The 23141-nt window shown below is 37.1% G+C and overlaps 1 protein-coding gene across 1 annotated transcript in view; it reads right to left on the reverse strand.

Moving 5' to 3' along the window:
• Positions 1–23141, reverse strand: part of LOC140244378 (uncharacterized) — a 111529-nt gene that overhangs the window by 78054 nt on the left and 10334 nt on the right. Inside the window, exon 3 of the mRNA XM_072324017.1 lies at positions 20066–20122. Coding sequence (XP_072180118.1) covers positions 20066–20122 — 57 coding nt within the window. The remainder of the gene's footprint in view (positions 1–20065; positions 20123–23141) is intronic.

Below are 23141 nucleotides of genomic sequence, written 5' to 3' on the forward strand. Positions count from 1 at the left end.
ACAATGGCACACATTTTAATTTTGCAATTCTTGGGTCTCGTGAAATTCATGAAATGATTTCATGGAATATATCCCCTTTTATGTGGTTACGAAAAACAGAAATACTACCAGTAAAGCATTTTTTCTTTTAAATCATCTTCCAGAAAAGCTGAATACCCTGAAATAAAATAGAAATGTGCATTTCTGTCACTTTGTCAGGGGAAATCACAAATAACATGTTGACACAACAGTGAAATGCAAGCAAAGGCTCATGACAAGGAGCTTTGACCTCACAAAACTCCCACTTCATCTTGATGTCTATGGGTCAGATTGGCCGACTCCAAAACAGAAGGCCACCTGTCCCAAAGAGTGGGGTCAGATCACCACCTTGTCTGGTTGGGAATGGTGGTGGCAATTAACCCTCTGACTACCAGTCCTAACCTAAGCCGACACAGACATTGACTGCAAACTGAATTCCCTGGCACTTGGCAGAAACAACAGGGTTAAGTGGATGAAAAGACCTTTCATTCATCAAACCGTCTGTCTCAAAACAAACATCCAGATACTGTAGAGACCAACTGTACTCGGAAAAAAGTATGAACAGTATCACAATCTTGGCATGTCCTCCCAATTATCAACAAAATTTCATCAACCATGGACATCTGGCATCATTATCACATGTGGAATGCTATGTAAATCTGATATTTTGGCCACAAAATGAAGGGAACTGCCCCTCTAATAAGACTATCTCACTTTCGTAAAGATGATCAAAATCCTGACAAGAGTAAAAGAATATTTACAGACAAGAGGCATAACACTTATTCTTTCTTATATGGCAAACTACATGTTTTGGAGAAATACTTCGTAGTAGACTTTTAATAAGTAAAAAATCTTTCACTAGATGACTGACAAGGAACAGTAATGCAAAAGAGGCATGTCTTAAACAGAAATTATAACAGTAATCAACCTGACCCTTTACAAAAAAAAAACAAACAAAAACAAAAACATTGCAGACCTACAAGTACTGAATTCAATTGCATTCTGCTTGAAATCATGACATTACATGGGTCATGTTTCTATACTGTAAGATGTGAAGGAGATGAGGTGAAGATGTCAGCATCTTAAAATTCTTCCATTAATTTGTACATAAAGATAATCTCTTTCCAACTAGATTTGATGATTGCTGAGGTATTCCGATACAAATTTTTGTTTTGTTTTGTTTTTATTGCATATCCAAATATGAAATTTAATAAGGTTTAGGCCTATGTGCAAATTATGGGAAAACTTGTCCCAAAAGAATTCATCTGCACTAATTTTGTAGGTGTGGTTACAGCCAAGGTCACTGTTCCATGAAAACATGTAAAACTCAAACTTTCGTATAAATACATCTCATCTTAATCTACTAGTTTTTATCAAAAGTCAACTTGCAACAAGGTGTGGATTTACTCATCAATAGTGAGATCAACAGATTGCATAGGTTCAAGTATGCAATGAGCTTGGGACCATGTATTTGACTGCTTTGCTGCCCTCTCTTGTCAGGGTTGTATCACTCTAATACCGGAATCTCCCACATGACAGGGTCAATTTTTCTCTGTGCTACTCACTGCACCAATGATCTGTGCAGAAAGTTGTCCGATAGTGATTGATACTTGCAATATCTCACTGAAGTAATCAGATCTAGAATTTAATAGCCACTTGTCCTACTTTACTTCTACCAAGTTGAGAGTGAAATGAATCCTCACAGGTGTTCGGACTCTCTCTACCTCCCTTCCCTTTCCATTTTCTGTTATCAAATATTGCTTTCTGTCCCGAAGAAAATATATGATGGCCAGTGTTTGATCATGACAGCTACAACTCAAAGTTCAAACTTTTTTTCCAATCTGTCTGCTATTTCTCATTTTCCGGGGCCGTGGTAGACTGGACTAAGGGTTTGAACTAAAAGTCAGAACTATGCCTGACAAGAAATAATTTTTGGATTGAGAGACAAAATAAATAAAAAATATAATTTAAGCATCATCTCCACTCATGTGGCAACTCCAGGTAAGGAACAAAATGCATTCCTTTTCTCATAATAAATCAAGGACGGGGTGGGTACGGAATCAGCTTTGGAATGTTTTGTCAGCATTGTGAATTATTAGAGAGAAGTATGTTGAGATGAAAGCTGAAAGTAATATGGACATGATCCTCTGTATGTAACAAGTACTTTGTAAGAAAATTATTTCTGGAAATTTTTGGAGAGACACAATTTTGCACATATTTATATTTGCAACCAGGAACAGAAGTGATGTGAGGAGGTGTAGGGATTATCCTTTTTTTCAAAAACCAAATAAAAAAGCTAGTGATTTGACATCTTGGAGGTGATATAAATTGTGGGGGCCTACATTGTATTTGTATTACACAAGGCAATGTTGTCAATGTCATGACTATCAGTGGACTTGCAAAAGTTTGTGGATTTGTGGATTTTAAAAGAAACCAGCAGAAAATAATTGGCATGTGAAGCATCTAAGGAGCATGTCTGCAAAACTTAGAATGATTACTTGTAATGAGAATAATGTGTGAAATCACATTCAAAGTCTTTTTGAAGTGGCTAGGTCATTATGGGACATCTATCAAAGCATGCACGCCAAGCTCTTTATCCCTAGCAACAGGTTGCTACATTGTAGATGTAAGATAAAAACACATGTGATCTCCATCTCTTTGTCTTTCTTTAGATGATCGTAGCGATGAAAAGCTGCAATTAATTTGCACTGCTCCTACACTGGTGTATAGTGATCGCAGCTTCAATCTCCTGAATGCTGTTTTTTTTTTTCTCTCTCTCTCTCTCTGAGAATCAGGAAGAATTTCCATCAAAGTTCTAACTATGAAAATATGGCAAATCAACGATGAATGCTTCATGATATTTGCCATATCACAGTTCTTTCTGGCAAGCACTGACTTGACGTGACATCAGCCAGACAAAAAATAACAATACCATGATTTCATCACTTTCACAACAACTACCACGCACTGGAAGTAAATAAAAACAATATATGAGTCATCAGAGCCATATATAAGTCATGACTGCTTTGTCTATGAATGCGACCTTGCCTTCCCTACTCCCAACGTGGCTGTATCATTTTCCCCCTCCCAACTTGGCATGCTCTCCACATGCGTACTCATACATTCCTGCATGCAGGCGTCTAAAGTACTTATCGATGTACGTTTAATGTTCTGAGATATGGCAGACTGGGGCGCATGACCCCATCCTATGAATTATGGTGCTTGACTTGACGTGACTGGCAAGCACTGGAACAGCCATAGCGTACCCCCAAGACAGGGAGTTGGGTTTCTTGGGTCGACTTCACTGCCACTCCCTGGTCGCCCCCTCTGAGAACAGAGTGGTTCACACTGACCTGGCTAACAATATACCTTCAATTGAACTTGAGTTTGCTAAAATCGAAGGCAATGGAGCCTCAAGGATGTTAAACATATGGCAGGGTCAGTGTGAACACTCTTGTAGTTTACTAAAGTTGTACCTGAATGAGCTGGTGCATACCAAAGCCTGATCACAAACAACTTCTGGCCAATGAACACCTGAGGATCTTTAATAGCACATAAGCAAGTATACATGTCCATGAGTCATTGTCATTGTGTGTTTCTTTAGAGGAAACATGTTAACTATTGGATGTCTTAGGCTGTGCTTGAGGTACAATGGAAATACTCATAATAAGGAATCAGATATAACATTGCTCCTTTAAGCATGCACTATCATGCACTATGCACCAAATTAGGGTTGTTAACAGCCAAGCACTTATCATCGATGATAAGTGGGTGTGGATGAGTGTGTGTGTTGCCAGTGGGGAAATTTCCCCCTTCATCAATGATGGTGAGAATTGTTAATAGCATTCTGTGTGAACACACCTAGTAGCTGGTTTCTGTATAGAAGTAATACAATGTAAGCAAGGAACTGGATACCACCTGTAGTAGCCTGATACTCATGAATTATGAGGGCATACATAGGATGTACATCCTATGTATGCCCTCTTCAGGTTATACACGCCCACCATGGTTATCTGACACAATTACCAGTGTTCGTAAGATGCACTACTGTTAATACTACAGAGCTGTCTGAAATCAACATGCATTTCCATTCTTATTAACATTGAAGAAATAGAAAATATTCTAATTGTAGCTGTCAGAGAATGCTGTCACAGTATGTTAATGGACCCATTTTGATGACCCCCTCACCCCATAATTCATGCTTTTCTAACTTTAGGGAAAAGTAACATCTGAAAATTAATATAGTACTGACTCAACTTACTAATGAATGCTATGAAAATAACAAATTGAATCTTATCTGAATAAACTAAAACAAATAATCAAATACTATTTCCACACTGTGACAGGATTCTGATAGAGGGAAAGAAAAAGAGAAATAAAACAAAAATAACAACCTCACTTTAGCTTGTGCCTTTTGACTTTATTGTGTGGCAAACAATCAACAGACCAAACACTGGATTATGCATTGCATATTGTGCAGGAAATAGTCATGAAATTCTATCCTTTGTCTGATGATGAGATGAGGAATTTGTAAGTTCAAAAGAGCGTTCAGGGCTTTTTACATACAAATCCACACCAGTAGCTTTCCATGTCATGTAACATCAAACTGCAACCCAACTTCATGCAAGCATGAAGAGCGCCTTCTGGCAAGATTGCACTTTTGATAGGAAGTAAAATGCCTTTCTTGGCTCCCACTCATGACCTACCACCTCTCATGTAATGATGTCAACTGCGTGAAATATCTTGGAATCCCTGCTTGCTCTTGACAGCTTCATCCCATTCTTTCCATTTTCTCATCCCCCCCCCCCCCCCAACTCTCTCACTCTCCCTCTCTCTTTTGAGAGGATCAATGAAGTCAATTTTTGGAGCAACTGTGCACCTTGCAATCTGCAGGAGGACTTCTCACCAGATCTTGAGTCTCTCTAAACTGGATACTGTTGGAATTTGGAGGTATGAAATCAAGGACATGGGTACATCGACCACAATTGACTAAGAAGCTTCTACAAGCAAGATAATGAATCAAAGAAATATCTAGTGTGTAAAAATCTTTTGCCAATGAAATGGTCTGACAATTTGAGGAAATCAGAAGCCTAAGGATTGATTCCTATAACACTGACATCCAACTCTCAATTCACAACTAAATTAAAGTACTAATTTTCATTTGTAGAATCTTTGGGGCTTTAAAATAGTTCCAAAATGTGAGTTAAGGATTGAAATCAACAACATGAAAGTCCTTTCCTATTTCTACCACGTTAATGTTGTCTCTTATATTTCTACCAAATCAGAATCTTCTCATTCAGGGGCGGATCTAGCTTTTTATAAAGGAGGGGGTTGGGGGCGGTATACGAGGGAGCGTAGCGACCGAGCCCGAGCGAGCGGAGCGAGCGAGGGGGGGAGGGATACTCGGATCACCTAATAACAATAAAAATGGACCAAATTCTGATGATTGCATACAACACTGTGTATAGCAATGACTACATGTATATATGTCTCCCACCCCCTTTTGTCAGAACCTTTGACATTTTGATACTATATGCTAAAAAAATATAAAGTCAACAGTGTAGCTATAATTGCAGTTTGCAGGGTAAAGAAGGCATTGTGGACAATTTTTGCTATTTCAGTCTACAAAACAAGAATCAAACCATGTGATAAAAGGGTAAGTTATGATGAAAATATTAGACAAAGGGTATTAACTCAACTAAAAGTTCAAAACCTTCAGAAATGTTTGCTCTAGCTGTAAATCTGGTAGGTGGCACACTGTGAGTGGACTGCTGCCATTTAACCCTCCATACATGCTCTGAGTGTTGATTGGCATGTCAAACCCCACAGCATTGTAAACACAGTTCTAGATTTTTATGCACAAAAAGGGTTAAAATTGAATGATGCTGGCAACATTGATAATCTTTGTGGATATAGCTTGACCCATCTGTTATGAACAATCCTTGAAAAACCTCTATCTTTTGAGTAAATGTGGCAGAGAAATCAGATGGTCACTTCAACAGTTAGTTGTTGGTAATCCAGTTTGTGTCCTGTGTTATTTCAATGCAAGTCACGGCGTTAGAGTCACGGTGTTACAGTTACTGTGACACCGTGACACATTTAAATCAGCTTTAATTAATTAACAAAATGAGTTACCATCATTTTAGTACCTGTATATGGTAGCTATACGTGGTCATGATTTGGGCTCAAAATAATTCCTTTTGTGTTTGTAATTTTCAAACAATATTCTAAAAACATCAGTTTTTACTGTAACACCGGGACATTATTGAAATGGTATTTGCGATGTTAGCTGAAGTATATCACATAGAAAATCTTGCACTTTGATGAATTTGTAATGATGTTCAACCCTAAGACTTTGAAAACAAAGGCAAAGTTTTTACCTCCTTTTTCATTTTCACATGCTACATCCATTTAACTTCATATTTTTCAGATATTTATCTCAAATTTAATTATGCTGATTTTATGCGCATAGTTAGCCAAGTTAAATATGTAATTTTCTAACAAGATGATCAGATATGAAAAATTCAGTCCTTAAGCTTTCATTTGATACCAAAATGAATGAGATTTGGCTATTTTGAAAATTTGATGGTCATGTCCACATTATTGTGGAATTGCCCCAAAACACTAAGTACAACATATTACTACCATCTACTATAATTTCACGCCCAATAAAAACATAAAAAGACACTGCATTATGAAAATTCGTCAGGAATTACAAGACGGAAAAAAAAAATATCTACTTCTGCGGAAGGCTAATATCGCGTAAATCGAAGTGTTTTCGTCGGTCCCGATAGATTTGACTTAGGTGCGGTTGACTGTATTTTGAAGCACTTAACCCGTTGAGGACGAGTCCCGAGTATACTCGGGCAGGTGTCTTTGGGAAATGCGTGTTGTAGCAAAATCAGTCCGTCCTCAACGGGTTAAGCTGGGTTTTTGTTTTATCTGCAAATGGTAAACAATGCCTTGAAGAGATCTTGCTCTGAATACATTTGTATAATATGTCCATCTTAACCTCATGTTCCGTACCTGGGCCAGGCATCAAGAAAATCCTTCTAGAGATTTTTCTTAAATTGCCAGTATGAGATGTGGAATGGATGGAAGATGGAAACCCCCCCCCCCCCAAAAAAAAAAAAAAAAAAAAAGGGGGGGGGGGGGCTCTGCCCCTCCTTAAGGGGATGATCTAGAGGCATGAAGATACCTGCAATCAGGTGTAAATTCCATCACTTACAAATTGAAATACCACTGAAACACCTACAAGGAATGTATCATAAATGAATCAGTGCATCACTTGCAAAACATAACAAAAATAAACTAAAACTGAAAATCTACCACCCACTTCGTGTCTGCCTTTTCCTTCTCTCCACCTTCTCACCCCATTTCCCATTCATACTACACAAAAACTTATGACACATTTATCAAAAGTGAGGTATTTGATCCCACGATAATTTTTCCATCATTTTATTCCCCAAGTTAACAGTCCAGCTGACCCATCACTCACACACACTATAAATCTTTGATCCACTTCTCTGGAAAATTTCGAAAAAGAAAGAAAAAGAGAGCGGAATGAATCAATTTCACACAGATTTATGACATCCAATCAGACCTGTTGACAGGGTGCAAAGTGAAATCTTGCCATTCATTCATGTGAGAGAGAAAAGAAAGAAAAGAATAAAAAGTCAATAAGGGTGCTTGAAGTCAATGGCTTCACCTGCTTGCTGGATTTTAATTGCATTTCTACAACTTCCACCCAAACATTTACTACCTCGTATTCCTGGGCAGGCAAAACATGAAGGTATGCAAGATAACTAGCTGTGAAGGGCCAGGGGGAGTGTGTAGAGTTTCTGATATATTGAGTTTTGGCTGGCATTGCTGGATATTGGTTGTTCTTTTTCTTCCTTTTCCAATTAACAAATCAAATTATATGTATTTTTTAAAACAGTGCATGGCTGCTGTCAATGGACTAAGACCAGAAGCAGGAGAGTTAGAGTCTATGCAAAAATAACAAGAAAAGGATCAATGAAAAAAAAAAATACTTTTGAGAATAACCATAGTGCATGAAGTTTCAGCATTCCCTACATGATATAAATACTAGGCAGATTAAAAAAAAAAAGCAGACAGCCAACTTCAAGTTCATGATTCAAAATGGTAAAACCAAATCACACTGTCAATAGTTTCTACAAAATACTTCATGGGCATCATGCAGTAGCTTTCCTTGAGCATACAACAAGGGAAAGGAAGTATTAGTAGCTCATCTTTCATCTGCTCATTTATCTTACCCATGCTGCAATTCTCTCACACCACCTCCTCATGCCACTTCTTGGACATTTTAGTACATGATTGTATGCTAGTCTAGCTGCAAGTCCATTTTTAATATGTCACAACAGCTATGTGCAAGTACAGCTGAAAATCACACTTTCTTCTTCTCGCTCTTCTTCTTGCCTTTGTGCTTGTAATTTCATTAATTAGTATTCTTTGCCCCATCTTTATTTCTTTTTGTTCCTTTCATTCTCTATCATTTTCTTTCCCCTTCTCCTCAAATGGATTCATATTCTTTAATTGTTCTTCATCTTCTTCAATATCTTTTATCTTTTTACTTTTGCAATTTCTCCTTTTCCTTCTTCTCTTCCTTAATCTTGGTCTCTTGTTTTCTCGGTCAAAATATCCTTTCATTTCTTCTATTCTTCTTTTCTTCCCCTTCACCATTATCATCTTCTCTGTCTCCCTCTTCCTCCTTGTCCTATTCTGAAAGACATCTGTGATGTTAGTGGATATATTCATAATTGGACCTTGAGTGACTGGAAAGGACTGCCAACAACCAGAAATCCTGTGTTTTTTGCCTCATCATGGCTTACACAGTGCTAGGATTTCATAACAGATTGACCTTGTTGTCATCACACAGGTTTCAACCATTAATCTAATGGCTGGTAATGGTAATATGGGTGGTAATAGTATCATTCTTTTTTAATGATTCCTAACGCAACATTAATGGAACAACATGTACAGTGAAAACAGTCTTGCATAGGAAACAGATAAGATAATCATGTTTTAAAGATTTTTTAATGTATTTATTGATTTTTCAATGATTGCAGTACAGTATACAGCAAAACAATTATATGAACTAAACATATGCTGAAGCTTAAGTCTGATTTTTTCCCTTTTTTTTTTTGTGGTCAACTCCGTGTAATTTCAGAGAGAAAACTATTCATGTTGGTTGTGACTTGTAAAACTCATTTTTGCAGACAAGGGAAACCTAATAATGTCAAAACTTTCTTATATTAGGTCCAATTTTGAATAAACCTTGAACAAGGTGTCAATTCCTTCCAAAGTTGTCATAAAAATTATGCAAGGAATTATTTCAGTGCAGCTATTGGCTCTTGAACAGTCACATGGCTTATCTTTTTATTTCTGCAACTCTACCATTGATTCAGGTCATTGATTGTTAATTAAGGTTATTGTCATTCAGTATCAAGTTAATTGATGTTCAAGAAAACAAAGAGTAACAGAGAAACAGTCACAACACTCTTTGGCTCAGTATCTTTTATGATAAGGGGACAGATTACTGATCTAATCAAACAAACAAAAAGCAGCTGGCTGACACTAATTCACACAAGAGTTAGTGGTGTGTGCATCACATTGTAAATATTAATTTTTAGGGGAAAAAAAGTTTGTGTCAGTTTGTCTTAATGTGGCTAATGTGCTGAAGCCGCAGAGGTATGATAATTATCAATGGACTTGGGAACACACTGGGGTAAATAATACCACATGCAGGCTACATACAGAATGTATATATGATTCATAATAGGTTCCTCTTTGATATCCTGGACTGCAGATCTATGCAATATACAACAGGGATCACAATTCTCCAAGCCAAGTCTCTTGCTCTCTGTATATACCACGGGCAGGAAAAGTTGAGGTAAGTTTGGTTCTACACTCTGGGGATAAAAGTTGAGGTAAGTTTGATTCTACACTCTGGGGATAAAAGTTGAGGTAAGTTTGATTCTACACTCTGGGGATCACCACCACAAAATGTCAGTTATATTGCACACAAACAGCTTCCCTTTCATTACTGACAGAGTGATAGTACAAAGGAATCAAAGGAGGAAAAATATGAAAGAGAAGGATCATGACCAAGAGAGAATCACAGCGGACTCTAGGGTCACCTGGCCCATGGACCTGCTTGAAACTGGAAGTGAAACAGGACCAAGTGTGGCCTAGGTCTAGAACCTTTGTGTGGTGACAGACTCCCATCTGTGACAGAGTTGTATTTTATTGTTGCTGTTTTCTTATTTCTCCTTTGAATTGGTCTGTACTTCCTCTTCGTCTGGCTCAAGTGCAGCATTGACTCTCTAGACCAAGAGCAGGTGCCATTCATTAGAATTTTCACACCATTGGAAAAAAAAAATTGAAAAAACACTGGCTAAATTTGAATGCTTCCTGTTCTATAGAGGGAAAAAAAAATATTTTAAGAACAGGACCATTTGTTTTGACTCACATCTTCATTCACAAAAACATTGTGTACCTTAGGCTTACTTTACTACAGCAATTGCTGAGTTATTTCTTGGCATTATCTCAATGTCTGGAGGTTAACACATTTCTCATGCATTACCTGTTTCCCAATTAAATGATACAAAATGTAATTGCCCAGGTTTTTTCTGCTCATGGTGACACATCTTAATAATCTTATTTTTTGTGATGTTTGTTAAAAAAAAAGAAATTACCCATGAGTCTTAATTTAGAATATCAACTGAGCTAAAAGTTCTTTTTCCTTCCTTTTCATGACTTGCCTGAGATAAGAGATGTAAAAAAAAAATATCAATGACAACATTTTGAAATACATATATGTCCCGTAAGATACACTAGTGTGATTTCCATTATTTCATTCTTATCAGAAAATTAGTGAAGATATATATCATAAGTGAGTCTGGAACAGAGACTAATACAAGTATGCCATTATGACAGATGGGCAAGGGCTTCAGACAAAAGAGGAACTTTGATGTCTGGTGTGTGGCTAGTCTAGTCACTACTTTCAAAGATGATGACAAAATCATGTCATGGTTAAATTTCCATTATACAGCATAAACAGGGATTCATCCATTTTTTTTTACGCAGCTTTATTTTCTTCTTTAAAAATCATATCTAAATATCAAAATTTGTCTTCAATATTGGGGCCTTCCTCCACATGAAGATTGTCCCAAAATCTATATCATTAGTAAATTGTTACAAATTTAGACAATAATGAAGGCTTCAATTAATGAAGATAAGCAAATCGTCTGTTGAGAATGAGAAGGGCGTTAAGTGGTCTTGAACACTATGGGTTTTGTGGCAACTTAACGCCCTTATCATTCTCAACCGACGAAATGTAAGTCTGAGAAATGCATGATGAACAACCATGAAGTTTATAGAGAATAAAAAAAAAAACACAGGAAGACAACAAAATAAGTGAATCTTTCCAGGAAACCACTGTGACAAACTTGTCTATATCAATGTACAAATTGGATAAGTATATCCATCTAGGGTGATATCAAGAAAGCTTCCATCCCCCTTGGCAAGGGGTATAGAAAACAGAAGAATTAAGCTTAACCTTGATTTCCTCCATTATTCCCCAGTCATCAGTGAGGTAGATAAGTGAGGAGGGAAGGTCACATGACAAATTAGATACACTGTGCACAAACAATCCAGAAATCTGTACCGTAGCTAGCCTGGACTCTGCCTTTAATATGCCCTTTCTCTGTTGCACTGCTCTGCTCTTGTAATTGATATTCTGTACAAATATCACTTGAGGATTATTTTCTCCAATATAAATTTACATTCTTCCATTTTAACTAAATTAGAAGTGGTCCAGAGACTTGAATGTTACATAACTGCAATGATCACTGTGTTCATGAAAATCAAATAACAAGTGTGTGCATCCACATTCAGCCTCTTTTTGGACATGATAAGTTCAAGCAGTTAACAGAAAATATCTCATGATCAAACAGGTTTGTCCTTTAGAAAACAGGAATGAATCTAGTCCATTCAGCTGGAATATGAATTGCCCGGAACAGTTTCCTGCTTCACAGGGACACAGAAACTATCACAAAGTGTTCCTGTCACTCTGATCTACTTTATAATATTGACCATCTGGTAAAATATATGTAGAATTACAGCAAAACAATCAATATGCAGTTATTTAAAGTATGCCAACTCTGCTCTGGTGATGAAATGATCACAACCCACATTTTCTCTTCTTTCTGAAAAAAAGAGAGATGAGAATGGACAGAAAATGCTGGAGTTACACTAGATTATTTCGCTGTTTCTTGTTCTCTTTGTTATGAGAGAAAGTTCAAGAGAAAGTGGGTAATACTTTCCAAAAGGAAAAACAAACACATCCTTCTTACAAATGACATGTTCCAATGTGTGTTTTCAAACAAATATGTCATGAAGATATGAGTTTTGACCAACTGATCTTGATTATTCCTCTAAAGGCATTGTGTGCATCTATCTACCATCAGGCTGGTATTCATATGTAGTAGGTCTATCCTTAAACTCACATGAGAAAGAACATCTAGGTAATGACTGACATATATTTACATTTCAACTATTCACTGGCAGCTGGTAATCTGTCACTCTGAGACAGGGTGACTGTCTGAATATCAAATATCAAGATGAGTGCAAGAAAGAAATATTTCAAATGTACATCCTGCACAGTAGGTAATATGACACAGATCCAAACATTTATGTTAGACTAATAGCATGTGAAGTTATGAAATTACATTTAGCAAACAGGGTTCATTGTTGGTACTAATGCAGACTTGGGGTCTGTTTCCATCCCCCCCCCCTAAAAGAAATAACATTAAGAGTTTTAATACCACCTGTCTTTTCTGTACAACACTGACATAAAGTAATCTGAACCTGACCTCAGAAATATGATTTTTATTACCATCCACTCATTTTTTTTTCTATCAAAAGCCAGATGTGCCTTTTTCTCCTCTTTCTCAATTTTTTTTTTTTCATTTTTTTTCTCTCTCTGGTTTTTCTCAACAACTGGGTTGGTGGTCACTGTGAGATCTCCAGACAGGATGGGGTGTGGCCAGATTGACTGGGTCACAGCAAGTTTTGTGGGTGACAAACTTCGCTGCCACCACACCACTACCAGTAGGAGATCAACTCTGCCCCTATTTTGCTGGTGACAGAATCTTTAAAGGGAAACTTTCTCTGGTCTCAAAGCAATTTCAAAAATCTGCAATCCAAACAATTGGTGCACAATATAGTTATTGGTAAGTGGTAGAAGTTAGGGTGTGGTCCAGGGAAATTAATGATTAACATTGACTAAAGATTTGGATGTCATATCTCTCTTGATCATTCTAAAAAAGTTTGCTCATAAACAACATTTAACAAACGATTGCTTGCTTGTTTTGAAAAAAAAAATCACAACAATGCAAGAGAGATTCTTGCACAAAGTCACGTATATATCTACGCATTTTGCAAGCAATACCTGACCAACAAATCTGATCTACTCTGATATTAACTAATCTTCATATCATTACAGCGATCATTTCGCCATCCGCCAGCATCCTATTAAATCCCAGTGTCCCTTTAAAACTCCAATGCACAACTGCAGTTTGACAATAATGGACCTAAAGCTAATAGACAAAGGCTGAATTGTATTCTTCATACCTATTCATTTAGAGTTCTTGAAATCCCTAATAGAAAGTTTCAAGTAAAATCACAAAAATTTTTGAAACTCAACAAAATAAAAAAAAAAAAACCATCAAACATAACCACTATGAAAATGGTAATGAAAATGGAAATTGGGCAAGCACTATTGCTTTAAAAACTAAAGACAAACAAAACAAAAATGATTATTGGTCAGTAGTTGATAGTTTGAAATTTTGCTCTCAATTTTGCTCTCAACATGCGAATGTTCAGTGTTATGTTTGGGGTTTTTTTCACTCCCCTAAAATGAAAATTTTAAAAATGTTGGGAGGTTTAACCCCATGCCACCGGACCACTCCTATTAGCCCTTGTGGCTTCCAGTAACTAGCGTCCAGCTGGGACTCCATGACCCACTGTCTCCATGCTTTCCTTGTTCCTGGCTAGACCTCAGAAACCACAAAAACCACTGTCAAAGTTGGCACCACCAGTGACAATTGCACCTTGCATCAAACCATTGTTTAGTCTGAATCTTGGCAAGGTACATCTTCTGGTATTTCCATTGCCTGACAGGTGGATTATTTGTCTCTTTTTTGTTTTTGGACAAAACAAAGTTTCAAGAGCACCATAATGTGAACTGTGGGCTGACAAGGACTTTTGGTTGGAATCTAACCAGGCACTCAGTTTTGGGACATGATAAAATTCATAGATTGGACCGTTTGGAGTGAAATAAGCATCTGCAATCAACAAGAAAAGAATAATTTGTAACAGATGACATGAGATATTGAAACATCAGGCGTGAAAAAAGGCTAATCAGCTCTAAGAGACACTCTGACTGAGGAACTACTGTAAACTATGATCTAAATATGGAGAGAAAAAACCAATAGAATAACACAGAATGACTTCAATTACAACACTCCACAAAAGAATAAATGACAGGTGTTGCAAAATTAGATATTAGACATTCTATATTAAAGGTGTTGTTAACTATTGCAAGTAATGATTTAAAAAGAAATGTTAAAGTTATCACATTTGATGCATATGTATTGATCAGATGTATCACAAAACACCCTACCATTAACAAAAAAGTTCTGCAATAAAGCCTAAAATATAAGGAGATATCACTATTTTTCTCAATTAACCATAACTGTTAGACGGATTATTCAAGAAACATTATTAATACTATTGTTCACATTGTGTACATTTAACAATATTTAACATTGATTATACTGATTAACATTCTAACATTTGTTGTTTCTATCCCTAAGTCATGTTTTAGAACTATTTTGAAGCACTAAAGCTGGGTTTTCATTTCATCTGCAAATGGTAGATAATGCCTTTGACCCGTTGAGGATGAGTCCTGAGTATACTTGGGCAAGTGTCATAAATAGGAAATGTGTGTTGTAGCAAAATCAGTCTGTCCTCAATGAGTTAAAAAGAAATTGTAATAACAATTACATATCAGGAGGAGTCAGAATATTACAAAGTGATTTGCCCCTGAATTTCCGGAAGCCACTTGGCAAAGTTTTCAAAGTTGATACCTTCCTATTGCTACATTCACACGATCCAATTACCAGATTTAATGACTACAAAGACCCTGAACTTTAGCCAACACAATCATTTCTCTACATGTAGGCCTATACTTACATATGGGTGACATCAATTTGTCATGGAAGTGCATACAAAGTGCCAAAATTGTTTCATCATGACCATGAACACCACACATTTCACCTACAAACTAATATTGTCATTTTATGATTGAGTTAGGAGCCTGCAATATGACGTTCGGACCAATTGACATAATAAAGGCCCCTCCTCACCAAGAAAGTTTGTTGAAATGAATTTACTGAAATATAGTATAAGCAACTTGCCACAGAGATTTTCAGCCACACGGATGTAACTGCAGATAATTAAAAAAAATATATATATTTTCAGCTACATAGTTGGTCAGTGACTGTAGAGTGGCAGCCCATCATCACTACTGTCATCTTTACATAAACAAACATTACTGAATTATTCTCTCTCCAGGGCTTTGTATCAAATGGATGTAAAAGTCTGATAAACAGGTGATTATCCAAATCTACAAAATGGGCTGACCTTACAAAACTACAGTGAACACTCCCTTCATGATGCAACATTGATGTACAATAAGTACAGGTATGTGTGTAGTGGTATGCATAGATCACACTTTGTGGGGAAATTCATCATAGTCCATAATTAACTCACTGAAAACTCTAGGTGTGCCATGAAATTATATCCGTAGGAAATAAGTATTCCTTGGGGCAACAAGTATATCAGGAGCACTGTTCCTGATATCAATACTTCCAGCAAAGAAAGAAGATGCTTACATATGAAAAAAAAAAATCACATGAAACTGTGAGAAATTACATCTATTAGGATGTGATATGATACAAACGTAGCTCAATAGCTGCGAAACCCTTTATTTCTTATTTTCTATTTCTAACAATTTCAGTAAGAACAAAAAAAAAAGGATGTAGTATATAACAGTTTCATTCAGGAACAAATAACTAAAAGTCAAGAGCAATTTGACTTCCTGTCAAAGTTTGTCAATAACTTTTCCAAGGACATTTTCCCTGTACATGTATGTCTGATATCCTTCTTGCGTGCTGATATATTGAATGACACTTTTGGTTCAGTTTTCAAATGCTTCAATGAGAGGGTATTGAAGAGTTCATCCTTAATGCCACTAAGCATTAAAAAAAAGGTAAAGAGCCAATATATAAATAAATCAAGCAATAAATGAAGACAGAAGAAATGTAAGTTAAAATTCCATGTTCAAATGTAATGCATACTAATTAGAAATTAAAAAAAAACATAATTTTATGTAAGTATGAGGCTCACCCTCACCATTACCCAAAACAAAACATAATATACACGCATCACTAAAACAAAAAGTTATGTGGTATTAATCTTATTCCAAGTATACACACAAAACAAAATGCACTTTCATTGTAAGCTTTGCATTTAGACTTACATGTATAAAAACATGTTTTGATCTACTATATGTCTTGAGGGAGAAAGGTTTGCGGTAGCACCATGTGTACGTTGTATTTGAAGGGATCATCGCTTGACAAAAGAAGAGCCTAGACAGCTCAAGGAGAAGAGGGAAGCGACAGCATCAAACATTCTAGATAATGTCTTCAATTACATTCTGAACTCATGGAAGTAGTAAATTATCTCTTTGTCGATTTTTTTATGAGCATATATGCATCCAGACATTTCTAAGCAGGGGCATGGAGTTTGGCCCCTCTGACACAGCGTTATCACACTTAAAGGAGCATGTCCGTTTACAAAATTCAGCTAAGAAAGAGATACAGAAAAAAAAGAAGGTAACAACAAACAGAGGAGTACAATTAGGAGCAAAACAGAGCCATTTATCACTTTAACTATTTGAAAATGTACGCCTAATCACCAATTTAACTCGTAGCACTAACTTAGACCTTGTTAACAGTGGGCAAAAGGCCAGCCTTCATTTTGATGTACACGCAAAGGCACAAAAACTGTGATGCGTTACCAAAGTTGAGGCTGGCGCGAGGCCACAATTTGCGAAAGGAAACTTCACTTGCCAGACACGGCAGGATAAGACAGTGTAAATACATGAAAATGCGGGCCGAGTACCGCAATGTACAAATGCCAGCCCACCACTATAACAGAGGTCTCAGGTCTAGATCATTTCTGGTTCTAGGAAAGATTTTTGGGGGCTTCAGGGCATTCTGGGGGCCGTGTGGGGGTGGGGGGGGGGGTATGGTGCCCATTTGAACAAATTTGATGCAACTACGTGTACTGTATACATATACATATATGCCAAATGTTTTGCAAGGTTTTTATTTTCATAAATTTTACAGGTTAGGTGCTATTCACCATTCACACGAAAATATTGACTCTCATCCTGATATGAATGTGGCATGCACGTGTACATAATTTCTCTGTTCAGTACTGCATCTACAATCACAAATTTAACCACCTTAGCTAAATCGTTGGGAAGTCCCAAGTCGCGAAAAATTAGACTCGCTAAAATATATGGTGTATACAGCACTGTAAAAACAGAAATTTTCACTTGCATAAACTTTCGCAAATTTTTTCTAGGAGCAAAAATTCCCAAAAGTAAAATGCACCCGAAAGTTTCTGTCTACACATTTCACAAAACACTAATTCACAAAAGTTTCTTGCCGCAAAAAAGGCGGTCTGCTCCTATTTGGGAAATTTTTTTGCAGCGAATCTAGTTCTGGTTTTACCAAAACCTCTGTGGTTTTAGAGTAATGTTATGACATCGAGTGTGTGGGCTTGTGTGCGTGTGTGGGCTTGTGTGTGTGTGTGTGTGTATGTGTAGTTATGTGTGATGTATGTGCATGTCTGGTTGTGTCGGTGTGGCAGAGACTCCAACTCTCCCGTTTTCGACGGGAGATCTCCTGCCGAAAACCCATTTTTGCAAAATCTCCCGTTCTCCAGTTTGAGATTTAATTTCTCCCGCCCTGGCTCTTTGTCTCCCGTTGGAAGGGATTTCTTACTTATTTCTATCGTATGTTGAAAAAATAAGCCTTAGATAGCACAAGAGAGCATCTAGAACCCTAGGAACTTCGCGCTTCGCACACATCAAGTTGGAGTCTCCCGTTTGCCAGGGGTTTCAGGCGGGAGAATCTCCAGATCAGAAGGTGCTTTGGGTTGGAGTCTCTGGTGTGGGTGTGTGCATGGGTGTATGGGTAGGTGTATATTTCTATGTTGTTTATGTATATATTAGTGTCACTGATGGATATACATATGAAGAGTAACTGCCCGGGATAGAGGTGGGACTTTGCAGAAACCACCATGTTAGAACAAAGGGTGGGAGCTCCCTTTTCAGACCTGCTGTCAGTGACACCAAACTCACTCACACACACCATATGAGTTGGTATTGGTCTAAAGTCTTCCGGTACGCCTCCTTGCACTACAGACTCAAGTTGGAAAGTTGCCCATGAACATGGCACAAGAAGGCTCATATTACTCACCTGGGGGTGTGTGATTTATGAATGACATGGCTTTCCTTTCTTTTTCTTTTTTTTTTTGGGGGGGGGGTGGGGTGATGAAGGAAATGGGATGTTGAAGAAGTGTGCCAATGATATGGTTCTAGTATAAGGCAGATGTATGAAAATAACCCCCCTGAAACTTGGCAGAGATCTTTGACTTTACTCCACTTCCAGTCACAGGTCTCTCCATGCCACAGCTGAAAGCGCTTCACTGACGCGCATCGGTATGCAAGAGTTTTGGGGCAGAAATTGATGATTTCATCACGATGACCTTTCACAGCCATTAAAGGAAGTCATTGTCTGGAAATTTTTTTCTGGCATCCATAACTAGCTATTCTTACAGTCTTGTACCTGAAGGTATGCCACTCATTCTTTCATCTATTTTGATTTTTTTTTCAACCACCTCTTTCTTCTCTCATGTTTATTTTTTTCACACATCTGATATCACTGACTGATGTGAAAAGAAGAAAAAAAAAACAGTTATCTTGAGAAGATAAAAGAAAAGGAGAAAACCAAATGCTTGACCTGGTAACACAAAGTGTACCTACTCCTTTTAAATCTGTTATCTTTTTTTTTTTTTTTTTATTCAAATGCAACCCACTTGTCTATGCCTATACTGGTAAGGACATGGCATAATTCATGGTACAAATTTATAGACACATAGGCCTATTTAGATAGTCCTTATCAAGAGCATAAGTGGTACTTGGTCTTTCTGTCATTTTCCTTTCCTATCCTGTATCTTGGCTTGAAATGAGTTATACAGAGCAGAATACAGGAACTAAAATGTTCATGGAATATCTGCTTATTTTTACCAAGGAGGTACTAGGCTTGCCTAGTACCTCCTTGTTTTTACATGCAGATATTTTGTCAATAAAAAATGAAACTAATTCTTTGTACTTGCAGTGGTGTTATATAAGTGATTTTATTTTATTTTCACTTTTGTTTCCAGGCATTTTCTCAAATCTCTGTGAATGGCAAAAGTTAGAATAATAACGAGAAGCACAATTACATCTGTACAAATGATGCCAACAACAAAATATAATGAACAAATTTCCTTGATCCTAAAGATGTAGGCCTAAGTCTTTTTCAAGGCACATGTGGACTTGAACATAAAATGTACAATGTTGGCAATTAGGCCTAAATCCAACCAAAAAGTAAACTCTGGTGTAATTTGTGCTAAAGACTGCCTTGGCCTTGGCTATTACGAAAGTGCAAACAAAATTTGATTGTACTACTGAGTTAGTATACTTTGTCTCCTTTCTAGTGCACTTGCAATATAGAAAAAACGAACAAACAAAAAACAAACAAACAAACAAACAGACAAATCAATAAGCAAACAACCTGACAAAATAACAGATGAACATGAAAGAATGACAAACAATATATCTTACCCTTGACCCTTTCCGTCCCTTGCAGTTACACTTTTTACAGGTTTCATCGCATCTCCTCTGTAATGAAAGAGAGAGGGGAAAAAAAGAAGATAAGTCCATTAAGATTTATTTACATTCACAGTTCTTGGTTCACTTCATGATGATGGAATACAAGTTCACGAAATAACTTAGGTTTAGTAAAAGGCTAGATATACAATGTAAACTCAAACTTGATTGGTTATTTTTTGAGTACAATATATATATGTGAATACTTAAAAAGCATGAAAAAATGCATATTTTTTGAAAAACTACTGCCTAATACATTGATATGATCAGAATGCTGGACTTCAAGAAACTGCACAGAGAAGTTATAATTTTCTCCCATTTTCCAAAACATATTTACACTAGCTCAGATTATAGAATTAGGTCATCATGATTGCATCTGTACTTTCAATGGGCAACTTTCTCAAACACTTGCCCCACATCAATTCCCCCGCTTGACAGTGGCTTTTCACTATGGTTTAGGCAGGACGTCACACGCCAGGATCAGACATGGGTACTGAGAGTAGACACGCCCAAAACCTAGTCCTTCCCTAAGAATGCAACCTTTGACCTTTTTATGTCAGTCCCTATTAGCCTGCTGAGGAGAAAAAACATGTGCAGGATTTGGGGCTCTGCATCAGTGTGTGCAGTAAAGTGGAGACAGTTTGTGTGGAGAGCAGGGGATTTTTTGGGGCAAAAAAGTGGGCAGATCATATGTACATTTGTATAGAAAACTAGACAGAGTCAGGAAAATATACTGAAACAGAACAAAATGCATGATTACTTGTTTCCAGTGTTGTATATATATATATATTTTTTTTTTTTTTTCTATGGTGTGTGTACAGTTCTGGTCGAGGTGAGGATTTAGCTTTCAACGTTTTGGCGAGATGTTCAGAAACCACTCTATGAGATGTCAAAGAGCATGCGGTTCTAAGGGGTATCAACAGTTTATTAGATGAAAATTGGTTTTGAAATGGCTGAGATATGCAAAAACAAGGTGAAACAAAGAGACCCTAATAAAGTTGTGGCATGTCGCCTTTTATTATTAGCACTTTTTTGGATATCTCAACCATATGAAAAGCAATTTTCATCAAATAAACGTTGAATCCTTCTTAAAATTGCATGCTCTTTCATATTTCATAAGAGGCTTTTCATTATCTCACTTAGGAATGTTCAAAACATGAATCCCCACCTCAACCAGTACTGTACAGTCCCTTTAATGCTATAGTATGAGTTTATGGGGATTCATTGGTGGCCCAAATTCATTCGCTGCCCACTGGGAACCAGGTATGTTCAAAAACTACAAATTGTCATTGTCACTGTTAACAGTTCTCACTATATGAATCCCTATGCCAAAAACATAGTCCTTCCCCCCATGAAACGTTTTGATCGTGTTTTTACCAGTTTTATAGGGGACAATTATACACACAACACTGCTCAGCTGGACTCATGTAAAAATAAAAACAAGACAAAAAAACACACACAAACGTGCAGGATCGCATCTACAGGTGTTTGCAAAATACTATATCGTGGTAATGAAACTTTATATAACAGCCTTAAATACGGCTTGTGGTCTACACAGATTGATGGAGCTTATATAAGATTAGACTACAGTAAAAATGTGGAATGTTCGCGTGCACTTTAATTTTGTGAATTTTGCCAGAGCCAAGATTCGCGAAATTACAATGCACGCAAAAGTTCTTGTTTACACTACAGGCCTATGCAATGAATGTTAGAGGCAACTTGCAAAAATTTCATGCTACAAAAAAGGCCGTTGGCTCTAATTAGCGAAAATTTCATGCCCTGAAAATATCGTGTTTTACAGTATTCAAATCAAACTGCCAAGGTTATATTATTCTATCTTTATGCTGCATATAGGATTCTCCATGTCATAACCCGAGATATTGTCAAACCCTGGGTTATGGCATATGATGGTGCCACCTTGTTTTCTTTAAGATAGGCCTACACAGTTGAATAACCATTGCTATCAAGGTGGCCGAACCTTAGCGATCAGCAATAACAATGCCATCGCTAATTAAGCCTACATGTATCTCTGTTTTTACTTGTTTAAACTTGCAATACAATTTCATGATTTTATAGACATTTTATATTGATATTGTCATTTTTTACAGTAAATCAGATAGAGACCATTTTCATCCATGAACTTGGCTTGTGATCATTCATTTTCGTATGTGGGCTGAAAATGCATAGTGCAGTTGCTGATTTAAAGGTACTGCTCCATTGGGAGCAGTCATTTGAAAAATGCTTGAGTTATAATGTAGGTCAGTTGTATTACAAAACATCCTCCCATATAAAAGGAGATATGCTCCAGGTAACTAGCAATAGTCAGCAAACAGTATTACCAGGCATATTGTGCCATACGCTATAAAGAAAAAAAAAACTTTTTTTTTTTTATATAGGCCCTATAGGCTAAACCATAACTGTAGGGCCTAGATGGTTTATTCTAGAAACAATTTTATCATAGCTATTGTTCACATTTTGTATACTTAGCAATACTTAGCGTTATGATTAACATTTTAACACTGCTTGTTTTTCTCCCTACTTTGCATTTTAGAGCTATTTTGAAGCACAAAAGCTGGATGTTTGTTTCATCTGCAAGTGGCAGGCCCAAATAATGCAGTCAGTTTTACATGCATTCACTCCCTTTGGTCATGTCTACTTGGCTATAAAAGCCTTCATGATATCCCTCTATTCTACCAGGGACATGTTCCCTGATTCTACAAAGTTGGACATACAGTATATCATGGGGGTGGCAACAAAGGTAGGAATAGCATTTGGTCACAGCTGGTCACCCCACTACATGGCAGTTATGCTGTTACCATGTTTATCTGACCCGTCACTATGTTTGCTTGACCCTGCACTCCCACATACAACCCTGTGCATGTAGATCAAAGCAGGCTAGTTTTGATCTATCTTCTGTCTGAATTCTTTCTCCCCAATGCAATGACTTCCAGTAGTTGAAGAAAACAACCAACATCTTCACATATCGTCCGCCTTTAATGCCAAAAGGGCCTTCGAGAACTTCCCCTGTTAT

Source organism: Diadema setosum, chromosome 21 (assembly GCF_964275005.1).
Source record: "Diadema setosum chromosome 21, eeDiaSeto1, whole genome shotgun sequence".
NCBI classification, from domain to species: domain Eukaryota; kingdom Metazoa; phylum Echinodermata; class Echinoidea; order Diadematoida; family Diadematidae; genus Diadema; species Diadema setosum.